Consider the following 21,836-nt stretch of genomic DNA (forward strand, 5'->3'; position numbering starts at 1 on the left):
GATAAAGTTTGGAGCTAAGACGAAAGGATGGACTATCCAGAGACTACCCCATCTGGGGATCCATCCCATCATCAGCCACCAAACCCAGATACTATTGCACATGTCAGAAAGATTCTGCTGTAGAGACCCTGATATAGCGGCCTCTTGTGAGGCTGTGTCAGTGCCTGACAAACACAGAAGTGAATGCACACAGTCAGCTATTGGATGGAATACAGGGCCCCCAATGGAGGAGCAAGAGAAAGTACTGAAGAAGCTGAAGGGGTCTGCAACCCTATAGGTGGAAGCACAATATGAACTAACAAGCACCCCCCAGAGCTTGTGTCTCTAGCTGCATACGTAGCAGAAGATGGCGTCAGCCATCATTGGGAAGAGAGGCCCCTTGGTCTTGCAAACTTTATATGCCCCAGTACAGGGGAACGCCAGGGCCAAGAAGTGGGAGTGGGTGGGTAGGGGAGCAGGGTGGGGGGAGGGTATAGGGAACTTTTGGGATAGCATTTGAAATGTAAATGAAGAAAATATCTAATAAAATAATTTAAATAAAGGGTGTACTCTGTTTCATAAGTTTTACATAAGTAACTTAGACTTTCAAAATGCGATGTAAAAACATTTATCTCATGTTGAAGAGAAGTGTAACATGACGACATTTGAAAAAACTGTATGTTTTTGTTATACTTGCTATTTTTAGTATTGTCATGTTATAATTATGCTATAAGAATTCAACTTTGGTCATTGCTCTCTTTCTGGTGCTGAGCAAAAAACTGAAAGCAGAGAGAAATGAATTTATGCCCGTTATGTATATATTTTATATAACAATCTTAGATACTCATATCTGTATTATAACCGAACCATTAACATTCCTTCCATGAGCCAAGTGCTATATTAAATCTCCCATATGAATTATCTCATTTAATATTCATCATGACTATATGGTAGCTTATATCATTTGCCTTATTTTTCAGATAAAGAAGCAGGCTTGTGGAGCCTAAGCAAACAAAATCTTTGAGTGGTGGAGCCTGTATATTAACCACACTTTTGGCCTTCATTCGCAGCTGGAACTTTTCACTGTTACATAGCCCTTTTCGGCTGCTTCTGTAATTACAGAGTCAGAATTGGAAAAGATGATGGTCAAACTGTACTTTCACATCAGTGCTGAGATCTGTCCTCATCTTAGGCTGATGGCTGCTCAGCTCCTGCTTGGGTAACTCCAGTAATTGGAATTTCAGAACGTCACAAGGCAGCACATTCTATTATTGGATAGCTCTTATCAGTAGATATCTTATTCGTCTGGTTATTGGAAATTTGTCTCTCTGTAATTTCCACCTGTTGGCTCTGGTTCTGCTTCTGGAAAAATCCTTACTGTCTGTTTTTCCCCTTTCGCCTTGCGGACTTTCTTAGGCTGTGCTCCCGAGTTACTGGCAGCTCTGTCTGGGTGTAGCATTCTTAAGGGGGCAAGAAAAGCAATGTACTCAACACTATGGATTTCAGCCACTGCCTTCCAACTCCTCTCTCCTAGGCCTGCATTTCCAAAGCCTTCTAAGTCTGCTGAGAGTCTCTAGGCATCTTTGCTAGGAAGTCACCTGCTAATTGAGGTCATTTCTGATTACTCTTTGAAATTGGGACAATTTTATCTTGATATTTATTTTATCTGAGTTGTTTGTAGCTGTTTATCACAATCTGAAATATGTACATTCTGCTTATTTTCCTAGTGACTCCTCCTATATGAATTGAAATACTAAATCATCTACCTGTTTCCATCACTGACACATTCTTTAAGGACTGGAGGATATAGTATGTGGCTAACAGATACTTTTTAAATAAATCAGTGAATTGCCTTTGCACTTATATTTCAGGGTGCCATGCCCACCAAAATGCTCAAGGAGAGATGCTGCTCACATTCTAGACTTTGAAATTAATAATAATAACAATGTAAATTATTATTATTTATTCATTAATTTGCGTGTGCATAGGTCAGTGGACAACTTTGTGTAATCAGTTCTCACCAATCACATTTACATAATTTCAATGTCTGAGCTGAGGTTGGTAGAGTCTTGCATGGCAGTTTCCTTTTCTGCTAAGCCTTCTTGTCAGCCTTGCTCACTTTCTTAACAGAAAAAAAAACAAAAAACAAAAAAACAAAACAATTGGACACTATCAATTCTTCTTTCAGTCTTTGAATTTTATATACTTAGTGGTCAGTTAATTTCCTGGGGACCCAGAAATGTTGGTTTGACAAAATAGTTGACTGTACCACGTGTTCTGCTGTTGAGAATTATAATGCGAAAACTCTATAATACTAGTTATGATAAAAATGAACTTTATGATTAGTTTTATGTTTTAGTGGGCCAAAGTCATAATTTAGTGGGTAAATGTATGCCAACTATTTTTTTTTCTTAAGTGGTCTCTTTGTGGCACTTCATCTTGATTTTTTTGATTAATAGTGTATCTTACAGCATTAGATAGTTGGATATTTCCACATTACTATATTTTTTTTTGTCTTAGTAACTGAAGACAAGTGAACAGGCGAGAGACAGAGATGCTGATTTGCAGAGAATACAAAAAGCGAAAGCTCTAGGGCAGTGGTTCTCAACCTTCCTAATGCAGTAACCCTTTAATATGATCCTTCATGTGGTGGTGACGCCCCAACCATAAAATTATTTTCATTGCTACTTCATAACTGTAATCTTCCTATCGCTATGAATTGTAACATATTTAATGTTTGTTTTCTGCTGGTCTTAGGCGACCCCTGTGAAAAGGTTATCAGATCAACACAAAGGGGTCATGACTCACAGGTTGAGAAACACTGTACTAGAGGAACTAGACTTTCTGCTTGTCCCCCAGTGGGCAGATTTTAGGAAACATTCCTTGAGTTGTGAGAAAACTGTTGAAGTCAATATTATAAAAGCCCAGTGGTGGGTTCATTACCCACCTCAATGGTTTATGTTCCCAAATGAAAGACACACACACAGATTTTATATTTTAATATTGCCTTAAACAGCACAATGGCTGGGCCACCACTTAACCTCTATGTGGTCAATTCTGAGTTATTACCTAACAATTCTGTGTTATATCTTGGCTGCTCTGGACCCTTACCGAGGGTGACCCAATAGGGATGCTCTCACCCAGCTACTTCACATGGCGGCCATGCCTCTCTGTTGTGCAATCTTCTCAGGCATAGTGTCTCCGGTCTCCACCACACTCTCCTGGCATGACAGATCTCCCCTCTCCTTTCTCATAGTCTCTAGCCAGGAGACCTAAATCCTGCCTATGTCTCATCTTCCCAGCTGCTGGCATCTTTATTTACCAATCAGAATTAACTGGTGGTGGTGGTGGTGGGGGGCAGGGTCCCTCAGTGACTCTTGTGTAACTAATTTTGGGGATGCAAATTGACATTAGAATACAATCAGCATTGGGTCAAACCCACTACAGAAAACCTCATTTATTTCCATGAGGTTCATGTTGGATATGGTCACTGTGAGGAAGGAACGATTTCCAAGAGATTGCTGTTGTGTTGTTAAGAGTCATGCGCAGCTGATAGCTGACTGCTTGGCTTTAATGGGAGAAACCATCTGAACTCAACCAAATGTCTCACTGCAGCAGGTGAGCTATTAGTTGATAGAGTGAACAGGAAAGAATTTCTTCACAGTCAAAAGGTGTCTTTGGATGCAGGGGGAAAAGAAGAGACAGATGGACTTTCCATACCCAGAGAGTTTACTCTAAACCTATAAATTATTGACACATGCTGTAATTCTTGTTGAGTGTTTGCACATCTAACAAGATCAAATGATGCTGCTGATCATTAGGTGGTTAGTGCTGTGTCAAGTGCTTCTGAGTTTAAATCTGCAGAATGATAATTGGTCAAGGTGCTGGAAAACACTCCTGGCCGCTTACTCGTAGTTATTTTTAATGTGTTTGGAAATGTTTTTAATAACGAGGGAGGTTTTAGCACTATGCTATGAATCTATCATCACTAAGTACAAAAGCTTTGCAAGTACAACTATTAGGGCAGAAGATAACCAATGGATGTGCTGTATTTTCCATTCCATTTTATATCTAAAGGGGAGGGATATATATTTTGGGATAATATGTATTATGTTAATGTAGGAAAATATCTTGAAATTTTTATGAAGTATGTTAGAATTAAAATGATTTCATCAGTAATATAATTTCAGGATAAATCTTAATTAGTAACAATTATCTTGATTGGAGCTTTTGTTAAGCTAACAGATACCATTACTTGGAAGTGAACAGTTGGGAATAGGTGTGAGTAATTGTTCTTCACATTACACAAAGAGCTATGATTTGGATTTAGGTTTACTGATTGGTGTTAAGTGGGTGGAGATAACTGATCTGTAGTGGCTAAATGAAAAGAAACAGTAAGAAAGAGAGAGAAAAGCAAAACATAGTTATGAAACTTCTCAGAATCTTTCTTTTTTCTCAGATTGAAAAGTAGAATCATAGTGGAACTCAGACGGCACTAGAAAGAGTACTGCCAGTTGGTGCTGCTGCTGCTGCTGCTGCTGCTGCTGCTGCTGCTGCTGCTGCTGCTGCAGATGCCAGGTGTCACTGTAACTTAGAGTTTTACTCTTATATGTGTTTCTCTGTGTGTTAATACACACAATAGCACAGGTGTGGTGTCAGATGGCAAACTGAGGGAGTTCTCTCCTACCATATGGTCCCTGTGGTTTAACTTACACCCTTTTGATTGGCACCAAATGCCTTCACCCTTTGAGCCGTCTTGATAGCTTCGTCATAACTTATAAATAAGGAATTATTGCTGATTTAGACACAATCCTATGGGAATATATATATATATATATATATGCATACATATATATATATATATATGCATACATATATATATATATATATATATATACATACATATATATATATATATATGCATACATATATATATATATATATATATATATATACACACACACACACACATATCTATACACACACATACACACACACACACACACACATATGCTTAAAGGTAGATACAGAGATTGCTCTGGCTCTAAGACACTTAGAAAGAAAAGGCAAGAGCTGGATTCAGCGTGCAAGACATAGTTTGATGCTTTGTGACTGTGGCTCAGGCTCTCTACTAGCTGGGCTAGTTCAGTATATCTCCCTACTTAAACCTTATGAGTGCTAAGGTAGTCTTCATTCCCCAAGGAGGTTACGTCTACTGGACAGAAAGGATGATGCTGGTGGTACTTGATTAGGATCTCAGGCTGGTGTTGGTGGTCTTGCGTGTTCTAGCAGCACTTGAGCAGGGAAAGGCACCTGGGTTACCCTGTTAGAGAAGGCTGCCAAGAAGAGCTGGGCTTTGCTTATGCTTTAGAATATTGTAGGTTTCAGTGTGTAGGTTCTGGTAAGCATTTTATTTCTTCTTTTTTGTTTAAAGGATTTTGAGACCACTTTAAAAATGGTTCAAATGTGTGTATACTTTTGATATGGTAGTTCACATGAGAAATACTACCTTTCTATGTATCATCAGCATATATGTGGAAGGATGAGTGCTGACAGGTCTCAGGTGGAACTGAAGGGAATATTTTTGTTGAAGAAGACAGAACAATGATTTTTAAAATGATGAGTCTTTACATTTCTTGTAAAAGGAAGATTTATAGTAAGTGCTTCCTTCAGCAGTTGGGATGGATTTGGATATGTGAACTATCTGAATTTGTTACTCAGAATCCATCTTTGGGCAACTATTTTAAAACACTCCAGAGTTCAGTCTTAAAAATGAGAATATAGTATAACATTTTCAGACAAACAGGAAGTCATTAAAATGCTACAATAATTATAAACCAATGTAACCAAATCCCTACTGTGAGGTTAAATCTTTACAAGGAAGGACAGGAGACACTTTACACCACTGGTGCTGGGGGCCAGCTGCAGAGTGCCACTCTTGGTAGGAAAACACTGTCCCATTGTGATACACCCTGAATACTTTTTCTTTGTTCTGATGTCAATTCCTACTTCCTTAGTCTGCTGTATAGTCTACATATTGAGGAGGCTAAGACAGGAAGGTCCTGAATTCACGTGCCTGTGCCATACACTGAGTTCAGGATTAGTCTGGGTATTTTACAGTTTGGATTTTGTCACCTATACTCTTCTTTGTGTTCTGCGTATGATTGTATCTTAAGACAGTAAGGATCTTATATTAAGTTCATAAAGCTGCAATTAATGAAATTTTAAAATCAAAATTCATTTATATTAATGTGTAGTTTTACTTTATTTTTCATAATTTAAATGATTTTTAAGCATGTCAATTTGTTTAGATATGATTATATTAATATTTAATTATAGATAATTTTATTATATACAATTAAATGATCACTTGAACATTTCTCTATCATCAGAATGGCTATCTTTTTTTGAGTTCATATGCTGTTTTTTATGAATATCTTTTTCACATATTCTGGCCACTTTTTAAAATATGTTTTTATTTTCCTATTGATTTATATGTAATTTTTGATATTATGAATATTAATCTCTTATTTAAATGTATTTACTGAGACTGTAATTACCTATACGATGGGTGATGGGTTCCTTTTTCTTGGTTTTATGGTGACTTATTGGACAAAAGTTTGACATTTTAATGAAGTAAAACTTGTCATTTTCTCTACTTTCATTTATGTTCTGTTTTGGTTTTATAGACTTACAGAATGAGGGAATAAAACTTTATTTAATATATTCTACAATGTATTTTAAATACTAAAAATGAAAATATTAATAATCATTTTTTTTAAAAAAAATTGAAGAGTCAAAGAATCTCTCAGTTCATTTGGAACCTTGAGAAAGGGAAGGAGGCAGATTTTTTTTTTCAAAAGGTAAGAAAATATGTGTACCATAATAGCAGAAAGATGGGCTGAGTCGAGTGGAAAAAGGAAAAACAAGAGATAGGAGGCAGTGAGTCTGAAGCAGGACAAAGGAAGGAAGACAGAACAATGTATAATGAAAAAATATATGTCATAAATGTGTTACACATATATTTCATAATGAACTTACTACTTTTCCTGTTAATAAACTGGTTTTTAAAGAGGAAAACATGCTTTGAGCACAGAAAAGAAAGTAATGAAGTTGTGCACAATTTGTGCTAATGAAGTTGACAACTTAATATCCAGTATGTAAATGTCCTAAAAAAATACTATAACTGACTAAAATAAACAAAACATTTCAGTCACATCTACTAAGGACACTGGCTTTTTATTAAAAACAACAACAACAAAAACAAGAACAAAAACAAGAACAAAAACAAGAACAAAAACACCAAAAAACAAAAACCAAAAAAAAAAAAACCAAAAAAACATGCTCATGGTTTATTTTATTCTTCCTTGCAGACCTGTTCTCTCAGGCACTGTACTGGCTAATTTTGTGTCAACTTGACACAGCTGGAGTTATCACAGAGAAAGGAGCTTCAGTTGGGGAAATGCCTCCATGAGATCCAGTTGCAGGGCATTTTCTCAATTAGTGACCAAGGGGGAGGGCCCCTTGTGGGTGGTGCCATCTCTGGGCTGGCAGTCTTGGGTTCTATAAGAGAGCAGGTTGAGCAAGCCAGGGGAAGCAACCCAGTAAAGAACATCCCTCCATGGCCTCTGCATCAGCTCCTGCTTTCTGACCTGCTTGAGTTCCAGTCCTGCATCCTTTGGTGATCAACAACAGTATGGAAATGTAAGCCAAATAAACCCTTTTCTCCCCATCTCGCTTCTTGATCATGATGTTTGTGCCTATGTGCCTGTCTTAGTCAGGCACATAGGCACATATGTGCATGATGTGCACACATGCATTTATAAATTTAAGTCTAGACTTGAGTGTGGGAAAGAATATAAATATTTTTTAAAATCTGATTATTCTTGCTCCTTTGCAAAGAACATCATGGCTTCATTTTATTTTAGAGCTGAAAAAAAATCCACTTAGTTCCTGTGGTGGACATATTGTGTGTCTATGTATATTATATTTTCTTTATTTATTTATCTGTTGACATCTGGCTCAGAAAGTTTTGGAAGTTTCTACTTCCCTAGCTGTTGTAAGTGGTGTAGAGCAATTATCATATATTAATGTTTAATGTTTGTCGTCTCTGTTTCATAATATATGATTTATGGTTGTGAAACTGGATGTGTAATCTACTTTGCTTTAAAACATAAATCCAAGCAGAAAAATAAGGTATTACGTTGACTTAGAAAAATGATGCCCTGAGAGGGGCCCTGAAACACTACCAGTTGCTAGCAGGGATTTGTAGTTCTCTGCCTGAGGTTTCAGAGGAGCACAACACATTATCAGAGGTAAGAATAAGTGGGAAGAAAGTGTTTCTGTGGGCTCCTGAATGTTTATTGGGGTCATTTCCTTAGATTATACAAAAACAAAGTTCAAGTAGGTGTCACATAATAGTTAGGAAACGGTTTTTTGTTTGTCTGCTTGTTTGTTTTTGTAAAGCAGTATTTACAAAATAGACATTACTTGGATAGAACCATGTGTGTGTTCTTGCAGATTTGCTTCTCCATCTCCCCTCTAGTCCTTTATCCTTCAAAGCCGAAGAACAGGCTTAGCTGATGCTCAGAAGTCAGCTGCCTCTCCCTCTGTCTGATCTAGGAGAGTGCTCTGCTCTTTTTCCTGGCTGTTTCTTTACTCTGTGTTCTGCACAGTTTCTTCATTTCATGATGTGTAGTTTCTGTCATCTCTAGAATACAGGTTTTAAATAATATAAATTTGTGCAGTTTATGGGCTTGAGTCATAGAGTTCCTCAGATGTTTTATATGTCTTGAATTAAGGCATTTTTTTGTATATTTTTGGGATAATACCTATTTCTTCTTATGAAATAAGAGTGTATCAGAGAGGCACTGATAATTCTTCTAAACTATTTTTTAAAATACATGTAAGTAGTAACCCTTTGCACACATTTCCTTTTATGGATCTGCAAAGTAGAAACTGATGATGCCATAGGACATGATTTGCTGTCCAAGCCAGTGCACTTTTTGGAATTTATAAGATGTCTGTGATATATTGTTTCCATGCGGGTTCCTGCAGACATTTAAAGGCGACACAACCTCTGACAATGGAGAAGAGGGAAGGAGAGTGGGAGGACATAAAAACAAATGCAGTAAAATACCTGCAAGAGGCCTATAGATTTAAACTCTACAATCTATGATTCGTTAACTCTTTTTTTTTTTTTTTTTAAACAAGGGAGAAAAAGATAGTTGGCTGTTTTGATGGGACAGGAACAGAAATAGAAAAAAGAATCTGAAATGGCAGCGTTCTTTTATCTTTACCAACCTCCCTCCCATCACCCAGACTCGGCTAGAAAGGCTTTTAAAGCTGCCTTTTAATAATTAAAGTAGACAGAGCTGAAATCTTGAGTAGCTCCTGATTCTTTTATGTAAAACTTCACGTAATGTTAATCTGCTGAGCACTTCACACTAACTATGTGCTGAAACTCTAACAATCATTAGGGAATTTGTCAGCTGGAACTAATCCAAAAATTAAATGTTAGACATTGTCCAAACTCTACTGAACTCATTATATTAGAAGTCTCATAATAACTTACTGTTATGATATTTTCAGGGCCCTGCTGACCCAATATTGATATTTGATAAGTGCATATTTTCCTGTCATGGTTTATGGGTATTTCCTTTTTGACTTTTAATTTGTCAGATCACATTCATCCCAGCTCCTCTGTAAGACTTCCTGTGCTCCATCTAGTGTTTGGGTGTGAGTCTCTACATCTCTTTCTATTGGCTTTTGGGTGGCATCTTCAGAGGTTCCTGTCTGCAAGCATAAGAGAATATCATGAATAGTGTCGGGGATTAGTTCTTGCCCATGGAATAGATCTCAGTTTGGGGCAATCATTGATTGGCCATTCCCTCAGACTCTGTGACATCTTTGTCCCTGCACTTCTAGTAGGCATGGCATATTTTGGGTCCAAGGCTTTGTGGGTGAGTTGTTGGCCTTATTTTTTTTTACTGGGAGTCCTGCCAGGATACTGGAAGGGCCTCTTTGGGATCCATGTTCCCCATTTCTAGGGATCTCAGCTAGAATTTCCCTTCTGGGGCCTCTCCCCATCCCAGGCCTCTGGCAAGTCCTAGAGATTGCACCTGTTCTTCAGCCACTCTTCCTTCTTTCTACCCTACTCTCCCTATGTATGATCTCCTCTCCCTGCCTCACCCCACTCCACATTTCCTCTTCCACCCAATTCCCTCCTCCCATCTCTGATAACGATTTTATTTGCCCGTCTGAGAAAGATTTGCCATTCCTCCTTTGTGCCCTCCTTATTATTTGGCTTCTTTGGGACTGTTGATTATAGTGTGGTTATCCTGTACTTCATGGCTACGATCCACTTATAAGTGTGACTGCATGTTCTTTTGGGTCTTGGCTGCTTCACTCAGGATGATATTTTCTAGTTCTACCCATTTGCCTGTGAAATTTATGATGTCTTTTTTTTTAAATGGCATAGTAGTATTCCATTGTTTAGCTATGACATCTTTTCTATATCCATTCTTCAGTTGAGATCTATGTTGTTCTAGTATCTGGCTATAATGAATAAAGCTGCTATCAACATAGTTAAGCAGGTGTCCTTGTGGGATGATGGAGCATCTTTTGAGTTTATACCCCAGGAATTACAGTATAGCTGGGTCTTGAGGGGGAACTATTCCCAATCTTCTGAGAAACTGCCAAATTGATTTCCAGAGTGATTGTTCAAGTTTGTACTCCCACCAGCAGTGAAGGAGTGTCCCTTCTTGCTCCACAACCTCGACTACATGTGCTATCCTTGTGAAATTTTAATCTTACCCACTAAGAATCATTTTAATTTGCATTTCTCCGATGACTACTGGCATTGAATGTTTCTTTAAGTGTTTTAATCTTCAGTGTTACCTGTTCAATCTGGTGACAGCTTTTTTTTTTTTTTTTTGACAATCAAAATGTCCAATGCATCATTAGTGAGAGTAAATTTCCCTATTTACCTGCGAATGCTTCTTAAAGGTAAAAACCAACTTGTATTTCAAGGCCAAGGTCTTAACCCTTTTGTAGATGCTTATGCCATAGTAAGAGTTGATTCTTGTAAATAATTATCTATTTTAAATTCTCACCAGTATGATAGAGAGGAGCACGTTGTGGATTTTGTTATGATAGGATCTTGATCCGTGTTCTTGGAAATTAAGCAACTTCAGAATATTGGATTATACTTCAAAATAATTTTGATAGTTCAGAAGGTTTTGGTCATTAATCTCATACTACAGTTCACTGTGGAGGCAGAAGAGAGAGGGCTGACAGAATTATAGAAACCATGTTGTCAGAGTTCCAATCATTGCCAGATAGAGAATCCAGGGGCCATAAGAATCCACTAGATTAGCATTCCACAGCTCAGTGGAAGACTTTTATGATAAGGGCTTCTCCTAAGTAGAAAGAAAAATCCTATTTAAACTAACTTGCATATAATGTAATTATAGAGCTTTATGTTTCAAACTACTAAAAAATCGAAGACACTAAAGACTTACTTGGGAAACATTAATGTTCATTTTAATTATTTACTATAATTATTTGTGTATAAATTGAATTTAAAAAGGCTTTCTGAGTATAGTTAGGAAACTATGGTACTTTCTACTTATAACATCAAATTCTCTAATTATCCAATGAGTTGTCCAATAGTTCAGTTCATTCCTGACCCTGGGGACCCTCATGGGTTAGATTGCACAAGTGTGATGGCCTAGTTACAAAGACAACCACAAGTTCAAGTGCAGTATGCAGGATCTTCAGATTACCTGGGCTCTGTCCATTATAAGGGATTTTTATCTACTAATCAGAGAGGAAATGTGCCTCTTAGAGACTGCCACAAAGGATGCATGCCAGGAACAACCTCTTTGAAGAGCTTCTAATGGTCTCTATTGTGAAGTGCACAAAGCTGAGATACTCATTTTGTATGCAGCATACTCCCATCATCTTGATATGTGTATCTATTAACCTATGAGCTCTCTGTTCTCCATTCTTTAAAGATTTTATTTATCTTATTTGCTGCTCTAGGTGTCCTTAGGTAGGCACAATGCATTGTTATCTGTCTTCTATCTCTGCTTCTTCCCGAGATTGAAGTGGGAGTTAGTAATGAAAATTCCAACAACTGTCTGGTTTGGGTTTGCCATTTCTGGCACCCAGTGTCCATTTGGAAACATGATAAAAGTTATCTCAATAGAACAAGACTATCTAGTGTCACTAAGGAATTTCTAGTCTAAAGGATTCAGGACCTTTGCATCAAAAATGGGATCAAAGGACAGATATATATTTTGTATGTCATAGAAGCTTGTACTTTTTCCATAAATTTTAGGGCAAATAGATATGTATGGCTAACTAATTTTAAAAATTCTCTCTCTCTCTCTCTCTTTCTCTCTCTCTCTCCTCTCCTTTCCTCTCCTCTCTCTTTTCTCTCTCTCTCTCTCTCTAACACACACACACACACACACACACACACACACACACACACACATCCCAGTACCCCAGTCTGATTAGTTGCAGTTTATAGCCTGTATGTGTTCTCTGTTTGATTTGTACCCTAAAACTCTGCAACTGGTATCTCTATTAGCAATTGGTCTGCTCATTTGTGATTCTGTTCTAATTAATATTCAGACCCTGAGTTAGTAACAAACCAAAGAACTTAGGAATTTGATCTTTTTTTTTTTTTCCGATGACCAATAACATGGTTTAAAGACAAATCTCATGCAAAGACTAAATATCAGAACATGCAGTCAATCAAATGACTTAAATCAATTAAGTATGTCTGAAAGAATCTGTGGAGTTGGCTGTACATATGAGCCAGGGAACTCTTTACTTTTGTCTTACCAAACTATTTTTCTGTTTTTTACTTTCCAGGCTGTATCCTCACCATACACATTTGCATTTGAGGATTTTTTTTTTTCTCTAACTAAAACAAATTTAAATTGGTTCTATTTTTTTTTTCTGGTGTGGGTGTGTTTGTGTGTGTATTAATGTTTAAATATACAAATAGGGTTACTTTGTCAGAAAGGACCATCCATATATCTGTGTTCTGCATGCAGGATGCTTTTCTGAGAGTAACAAGTGTCAGAATCCTTAGCCGTATCCCTGACACAACAGATAGAGGGTGAGCCAGCAAGTGGGATGGCTGTTGCCAAAATTAAAATAAGTTGGACTATAGTTCTAATCAGCATTTCCATCCCACTATTCTAATCCTTGGTGTATTTATTCAGCAGCAGTGAAGGGGTCCCAATATGTCATTGTGCTCACATTTTGTAAATGAACTTTTTGATAGTTTAATAAAATGTGATACATGTCTGTTGATAACTATAATCACGGAGAAAGTATAAAAATCAATCATTCTAAAATTACATAGAAGTATTAATTTAGTTTTTGTGTTTCTCTTTTTTATGTAATCGAAGACTTTGGTATATCTGTTAGATGTCCCTGTTCTCATTTACTTCACTCAGTAATTTTCCCTCAAAATAAAATGTCTCCTACTAATACATAATTTCTGATGGCTAAGTAATAGTTTTATAATCATGACTTATTTTATTTCTTAACTATTCAGTCGTCATCCCGGTTTTCAATATAAAAGTAGAGCTGTGCAGATCATACAAGGTTTTGTGTTTATCAGAGTTATAGTGAATCATTAGGGATTGGGGAAATTGTTCAGTTAGCAAGCATGAGGACCCAGGTTCAGATCTCCAAGACTCATCTAGAGAGCAGCTGTGATAGTGTGTGCATCTATAATCATAGTGCAGGGGGAGAGAAGAGACAAGACAAGCCCTGGGCATTTCATGCAGCTTATTTAACTAATGGGGAAGATGGTAAGATTCTTAGGTCAGTGAGGGAGACTCTGACTTAAAAATAACTGGAGAATTGATAAAGAAGGACACAGGAAAGATTGATTTCTGAATTCCACATGTACATGCAGAGATGTTCATCCCCACAAATGGAACAAATCACACACACACACACACACACACACACACACACACACACACACACACACGAGAAGGGATGAGAGAGAGAGACATACAGAGACAGAGAGAGACAGAGACAGAGAGACAGAGACACAGAGAGGGGGGAAAGTGGTACTAGAGTTCTTGTTACAGTGTACCTTTTTTTTTCTCAATGGCAGGATATCAGATAAGTCCATGTGATCTTGGGTGGGAGCATATCTCAGGAGCTATACAAGAAGGATACATAGACGGGCCTTAGCCAACTAAAAGGGAGTCAGGACATGATAAATGGTGACAATTTATTAGTAGAGGTGTAAATGGGAAAGAACTTGGACATTGCGGCCCGACAGTAGTGGTAGGACAGTTGATAAAGTATGGGGTATGATGTGAAATTGTGTTGGCAGGATCAATGTTGTAACCAGACTCTGCATTTTTGCATGGTCATCTCTGAGCTTTGGGGAAACGGGTTCTAGGAGCCTCTCAGATATAAAGACATGTAAATGCACAAGTCCTTTATTTAAAATGGTTGGCTATTCACATATAATCTATGCATATCGTCCTGTGCACTTCATGTTGTCATTAAGATACCTACATATGTGAATACAACATATAGTTGTTAAATGACATTAAGAAGTATCAAGAGGATACATGTTCAGAGGAGGTACAAGTTTTTACTCAAATGGCTTTGTTGTTCAGCTTGGGAATGTGTCATATGGAAGTGGACATTGCAGCCATGAACAGCTACTGTATTTTAACTACTCAGTAAACATTTTTATTGTATGTTTTATGTTCAGAACCTCTATGATAATCCAGGGAAATATGGTGGAAGCCACAGCACTTACCTTCAGTGGACAGGATGGAAATAAACTTAAGTCGATTTTGCATCATGTTCTCCCTTTAAATGTACTTATATTTCAAGACTGTGAAACATTAATGTTTTGGAAAAACATCCAAACTGGCAGCAGTTGGAGTAGTTGGAAGTACAGGATCAAACAACTTCAACAGTGCAAATATTGGAAAGATTTTTTTTTATTTTATTATTTTTTGAGAATGTAAATTAATTAATTATTTTCCCCGTTTCTTTTCTCCATCCAAATCTTTCCATATACGTCTCCTTTCTATCTTTTAACTTTTTGTGCTTCCTATTCATTAATTGTTGCTGCACATATATGTGTATGTGTGTGTGTGTGTGTGTGTGTGTGTGTATACATATATATGTTGCTAACCACACCCCTGCTCAGCCTGTCAGTGTTACGCATGTGTTTGCTTCCATGGCTGACCATTTGGAATGGCTGACCAGTCCTTTTGTCCTTCCCTGGGGAATACTATTTCTCCTTTTCTCAGTGTTCCTTATTTTCCTAGTTCTCTGTGTCTGGTTGAGGCTTCTGAGGTTGTTTCCTAGAAACGTCAGAAGCTACACCCATGAAGTCTCACTACTATGACTATTTAATCAGGAGTTGAACAAGGACATCAAAAAAACATTCTAATGTAGACTGGGAAAGCCCATAAAGACTCATATTATTTTTTAGTTCCTGAGAATTTTGTTTCTGTTCCTTGGAATCAATTTATATTATGAACTTTTTTAAATTAGCCCTTCTCTGAAAGATCTATTTTGTTCAAATAAAAAGTTAAAAGGGGATTTTGTAATTTTTTTCATTGTATGATAGGGAGAAAAGCCAAGATGGATATCCAGCAGTGGCATTTGAGAACCTCAAAGCTGGCACTGGCGTTGGCAATTATCCACTCAAAACCAGCAGACAGAAGCAGCAGAGAGCATACAGAGTACCTGGCCACCTTGGTGACCCAGCAGGAGTCCAGATGGAGATCAAAACTTGAAGCCTTGGAAGCAGAAGTCCTACAGTTACGTCAAAAACTTTTCCTGAGTAGGATTTCCTCAGGATTGTTTAAGAACGGTGAGCATGTGAATCACTTTTCGGCAACCTATGAACCCGTTATACCATAATTAGCCAGGAATTTATTACAAACTTGAGAGTATTTTTGAAAATATAGACATTATCTTCTTGCTCCAATAGATATTTTTCCCTTTAGTTAATTAGTTAATCATTATAAGATACTGTTTCTGCCTAAAGAAGAAACCACATTAGACTAGGAGATTAAGTTAACAGAAGTAAGTTACTCTAGAGGGAAATGGATTCTGTATCATCTTTGTGATTATGGTAATAAACATTGAACCCAGGGCTGTGAGTATTGTGTAGCAAGCATACTGCCACTCAGTGACAATAATGTCTGTGGTCAACGAAGAATTCATTTTAAAAGCTCATTCTTTAATGCTAATATTTTATTTTCTTTTTTTATAATAACTCTAATTACAATGTACCAGCTCTGGGGAGGAATTAAGGTCCCAAAACATGCCAGATGAGGCACTATTTTTTTCTATTGATCACCCACCATTCCAGTAGGAGAAGCAGACCTAAAATTAACCCAGTTGTGATGTATTCCAATAGAGGGTAATAGAAGCATTGATAAAATGCCAAAGAAGCCATTCATCCTGCCTAATTCTTTGGAAGATTTTGGAGGTCGGCTGCTCCAGGTCTGTATACTTGTGAATGAAATTGTTTCAGAGGATCTAGCAAAAGACAGAGGTGTGAACTACGAGAGAGCAGTAGAGAGGAGTGCACCCCCATTCAGAATCCCTTTAGCATTGCATTTTGGGGAACCAGAGCTCCAGGAAGCAAGTTGGCCATGAAAAGAAGGAGGAGAGTTGGCCTCAGAAAGCCCAGAAAGGCCCTAAGTATTAACTGAGGAAAGTTGTCATTATTGTTACATTCACTATATAAATGTCCCCACTAGGACCCTTGTGAAAGTTACAGGGGGTTTTATTAGAGATATACTGGTTCCATAGTGCAGACTGGGACATATATCACGTGATTTCACTTCATTCGGGAATATTTTTTTGAAGCAGAATGATTAGGAAACAACTCTGGTAACAGAGGAAAAGAAACATGTAAATCCGACCACGATTTAAGTTGGATCACATTATTTCTAAATGCCATCTCCTTTGGGAGCTTCCCCCTGACCATTCTGCTTATACTTCATCTTCCATGAGCTATTCTGTGAAAGGTTTGCTTGGGTGCTGCCTTACCTCCTGATCTAGAGTGTGAATTTATTGAAGAGGAGAATGATGATGATGATGATGATGAAGATGACGACAATGACAACGATTATGATGATGGGGAGGAGGAAGCATCTTTTATGGCTTCAAACTAAATCCTTACACATTACAAGGTGCTAAACACATTTTTTTTGGTGACTGGATGTGGAACATAGCAGTCATTGGAGATAGGAATACAATTAGTATTCTGTAAGCTCTCACCAAAGCCATTGATCCTTTGTACAAGCTGTTGGGAGGTATGGCCAGTTGGGTCCCATAGAAAGTGACTTCACTAGTATGTTAGTGGATTATTATCAGAGTGGGTCTATTATTAATGACCAGTTGGACTCTGTGTTCTGAACTCTTACCCTGTGATTCTCGACTCTGCCATAGATCTATGGACTATACAGAGAGTCCCTAATAACAAGAAAATTACCAGATATAGCCACTTAGCTGTGACCTTTGAATGTATCAGCTGAATAAATGTGTTCTTTACCTATGATAAGTCTGTGGTTTCAAGTGTAATAACAGAAAACAGACTAAGACATCTTGTGTGACGATTAATGAACGGAACTAGGTTCATAAGAATCAGAACTTAAAAGACAGATGTGTTTTGGATGTTTTCCAAAATAGATATTTCTGATGTTCGTTGGGAATGAGTTCAGAGTCTGGCTATGGGTAAATTTAAGAATTTTTGAGGCTCCCACTCTACCTTGTTAAATGGATTGTAATAATTTCTGTGTGAACAGAGGAAAGTTGTAAGAAAACAGGTTAAATGGAGTGTTCACTTGTCTGATAGAGGCTAATCCCAGCAAATGTGGGTAGAAATGAAGAGGGGAGGTAGATACGTGGTCAGAAAACTCAGAGCAGAAGAGTAAGTAGGAGCTGAAGACATATTTTCAGGTGTTTTTTCTTAGCATTTAAATAGTAGTTAGAACTATAATTGTGTAAAACTTACAGGGAGACCTGAACTGTGAGGGTAGGAGAAGATGTTTGTGCCTACCATTGCCAAGGTGAACAGAGGCAAGGAGGCACTCTTATATTTGTGTGTGCCAATGCATTGAACACATGTGTGCAGTAGGTAGTACAGAGACACTAATTGGGAGGGATTATGTGCATGACATATAGACTTAGTATGTGGAAAACATTATGACAATATGTGGAAAACATGATGACTACCTATCTAAATGTTACTAAATCTCGTTGTATAAACCAAAAACTAATTATAAAATTTAATTATAAAATTATAATTAAATAATTGTAATTCAATTATAATTGTATCTTACAGTTATATTTTCAATTTATAATTCTTAATGTATGTTATTATTCCTTTCCTTTCCTTTCCTTTCCTTTCCTTTCCTTTCCTTTCCTTTCCTTTCTTTTCCTTTCCTTTCCTTTCCTTTCCTTTCCTTTCCTTTCCTTTCCTTTCCTTTCCTTTCCTTACTCTAGATTTTATTCCCCTCCTGGTCTACCCTCTGAGTGTTCCACATCCCATACCTCCTCCCCGCCTCCCTGTCTCCAAGAGGATGTCCCTACCCCCACACCACCAGACCTCTAATCTCCCTGGGACCTCCAGTCTCTTGAGGGTTAGTTGCATCTTCTCTGATTGAACAGACCTGGCAGTCCTATGCTGTATGTGTGTTGGGGGCCTCATATCAGCTGCTGTATGCTGCCTGGTTGGTGATCAAGTGTCTGAGAGATGCCAGGGGTCCAGGTTAATTGAAACTGCTGGTCCTCCTACAGGGTCACCACCCTTCTCCTTAGCTTCTTCCAGCTTTTTCTTAATTCAACCACAGAGGTCAACAGCTTCTCTTAATTGGTTGGGTGAAAATATCTGCATCTGACGCTTTCAGCTGCTTGTTGGGTCTTTCGGGGGTGTGGGATGGCAACCCCATTCCTCACTTGATGTCCTGTCTTTCTGCTGGAGGTGGGCTCTACATGTTCTCTCTCACCACTGTAGGGCATTTCATCTAGGATTCCTGCCTTTGAGTCCTGAGAGTCTCTCACCTCCCAGGTCTCTGGTACATTCTAGAGGGTTCCCACAACCTCCTACCTCCCAGGTTGCCTGTTTCCATTCTTTCTGCTGGCCTTAAGGGCTTCAGTCCTTTTCCCCCATCCAGTAGATCATGTTCCCCTACTCCGCCTTGGTTCCCTTTTCCTCCCAGTCCCCCCCCACCACCACCTTGTGCTTGCTTTCTTCTCCCTCCCAAGTGGGACTGAGGTGTCTTCATTTGGGCCCTCAGCTTTTTGAAATTTCTGAGTTCTGTGGACTGTATCATAGGTATACTGTTCTTATTTTTCCTGGCTAATATCCACTTATTAGTGAGTACATAACATGCATGTGCTTTTGGGTCTTTGTTACCTCCCTCAGGATGATATTTTATAGTTCCATCCATTTTCCTGCAAAACTCAGGATGTCCTCCTTAATAGCTGAGTAGTATTCCATGGTGTAAATGAACCACATTTTCTGTATCCATTCTTCTGTTGTGGGACATCTGGGTTGTTTCAAGCTTCTGACTATCACAAATAAGGCCACTATGAACATAGTGGAACACGTGCTCCTGTGATATGGTGGAACATCTTTTGGGTATATTCCCAAAAGAGCTGGGTCTTCAGGTAGATCTATTTCCAATTTTCTGAGGAACCTCCAGTTTGATTTCCAGGGTGGTTGTACCAGTTTGCAATCCCACCAGCAGTGGAGGAGTGTTCTTCTTTCTCCACATCCTTGCCAACTTGTGTTGTCACCTGAGGTTTTGATCTTAGCCATTCTGATTGGTGTAAGGGTCTCAGGGTCGTTTTGGTTTGCATTTCTCTTATCACTGAGATCTTTGAGCATTTCTTTTAGGTGCTTCTCAGTCATTCCTTGTGAATTCTGAGTTTAGTTCTAAACCCCATTTTTTTTTATTGTGTTGTTTGGTATTTTTGGTGGTTAGCTTCTTGATCTTTTTGTTTTCTTATTGTTTTAACTGGCACTTATATTGAATAGATATGGGGAGAGTGGGCATCTTTGTCTTGTCCCTGATTTTGGTGGGATTGCTTCAAGTATCTCTCCATTTAATTTGATATTGGCTTTGTTTTGCAGTAAATTGCTTTATTATGTGTAGGTATGGGCTTGAATTCCTGATCTCTCCAATACTTTTAACCTGAAGGAGTATTGTATTTTGTCAAATGCTTTTTCTGCATATAAGGAAATGAACATGTGATTTTTTTTCCTTTGAGTTTGTTTATATAGTGGATTATGTTAATGGCTTTTAATATATTGAATTGACCTTTCATCCCTGGGTTGAATCCTACTTGACTGTGGTGAATGATGGCTTTGATGTGTTCTTGGGTTCGGTTTGCAAGAATTTTCTTGAGTATTTTTGCATTGATATTCATAAGCGAGATTAGTTGGTCTGAAGTTCTCTTTCTTTGTTGGGTCTTTGTGTGGTTTAGGTATCAGAGTAATTGTGGTTTCATAGGATGAATTAGGAGGTTTCCCTCTATTTCTGTTTCATGGAATAGTTTGAGGAATGTTGGTATCAGGTCTTCTTTGAAGGTCTCATAGAATTCTGCACCAAATCAATCTGGCCCTGGGCTTTATTTGTTTGGGAGGTTTTAAATGATTTTTTTTTTTTTTTCTATTTCCTTATGGGACATGGACCTGTTTAGATTGTTTACCTGCTCTTGGTTTAACTTTGGCATGTGGTGTCTGTCTAGGAAACCATCCATTTCATCTAGATTTTCTAGTTTTGTTGAGTATAGGCTTTTATAGTAGGATCTTAAGATATTTTGAATTTCGCTTGTTTTTCTTGTTATGTTTCCCTTTTCATTTCGGATTTTGTTTATTTGGATACTTCCTTTAGGCCCTTTAGTTAGTTTGTCTAGGGGTTTATCTATCTTGTTGATTCTCTCAAAGAACCAGCTTTCGTTTTGTAGATTCTTTGTGTTGTTCTCTTTGTTTCTCTGGTGTGTGCTGGTCTGGGTGACTGTCCAGTCTGCCTCTTTTGTTCCTGGGTTGTTTCAGGTCTCCTGGTAGGCCTACAGCCTGTCCTTGCTGTAGTAGACCTCCTGTTGGTCCTTACAACTGGGGGGGGGTGTTCAGAGAGGCATAGAAGCTGTGGATATGTTGTCTTGGGAGTCCTTCAGACTGTTGAGTATTCAGAGGAGCAGTCAAGCTGTTGTTCTGTGTGAAGCTGTTCTCGGGGGGGGCGGGGGGGGAGTTATGGACTGTAGTTTCTGATTCCCGGTGTGCAGCAGAACTCCAGGGAGGCTTTCAGCCCGTTGGGTCAGTTGCCCTGCATGCCACAAAGCTCCCTGGGGGTCTTCAGACTGTGTCAGTTGCCCAGTTGCCCTGTGTACAGAGGAATTCCTGGGATGCCTCAGGCTGTGGTGTCAGTTAACCTGAGTGCAGTGGATCTCCTGAAAAGTCTCAGGCTGTCCTGTCAGATGCTCTGAGTGCTGCAGATCTCCTGAGATGCATCAGGATGTGCTTTCTTTAGGGGAGCAGACTAACAGTCCATCCCAGCGGAAAGAACCGGGCAGAAGGGGAGTGGTGTTTGGTGGGCCAGCATTTAGTGGAGTGATGTGTCTCCAAGTCTGTGGGGCTTTCAGCAGCAGCTGTGGGACTGCAGGAGGGTTCTGATCAAATGCTCTGAGTACAGAAGATCTTCTGAGATCCCTCAGGATATGGAGTTTTCTGCGAAGCAGACCAGCTATCAGTCTGTCCCAGCAGAAGGGACAGGGCAAAGGGTTAATATCATTTTTAATACTTTAATAATTCATACTTATTA

General features: G+C 38.4%; 1 protein-coding gene across 2 annotated transcripts in view; it reads left to right on the top strand.

The window, feature by feature from the left end:
* Positions 1 to 21,836, top strand: part of Mei4 (meiotic double-stranded break formation protein 4) — a 154,434-nt gene that overhangs the window by 13,586 nt on the left and 119,012 nt on the right. The window contains exon 2 of one of the 2 annotated variants that reach the window (XM_021208107.1): positions 15,624 to 15,865. In XM_021208107.1, the coding sequence (XP_021063766.1) occupies positions 15,634 to 15,865 (232 nt within the window). In that variant the 5' untranslated portion in view covers positions 15,624 to 15,633. Of the gene's footprint in view, positions 1 to 15,623; positions 15,866 to 21,836 lie in introns of those variants that run through there. The other variant, XM_029543805.1, reaches the window with a different exon arrangement.

Source organism: Mus pahari, chromosome 10 (assembly GCF_900095145.1).
Source record: "Mus pahari chromosome 10, PAHARI_EIJ_v1.1, whole genome shotgun sequence".
NCBI lineage: Eukaryota > Metazoa > Chordata > Mammalia > Rodentia > Muridae > Mus > Mus pahari.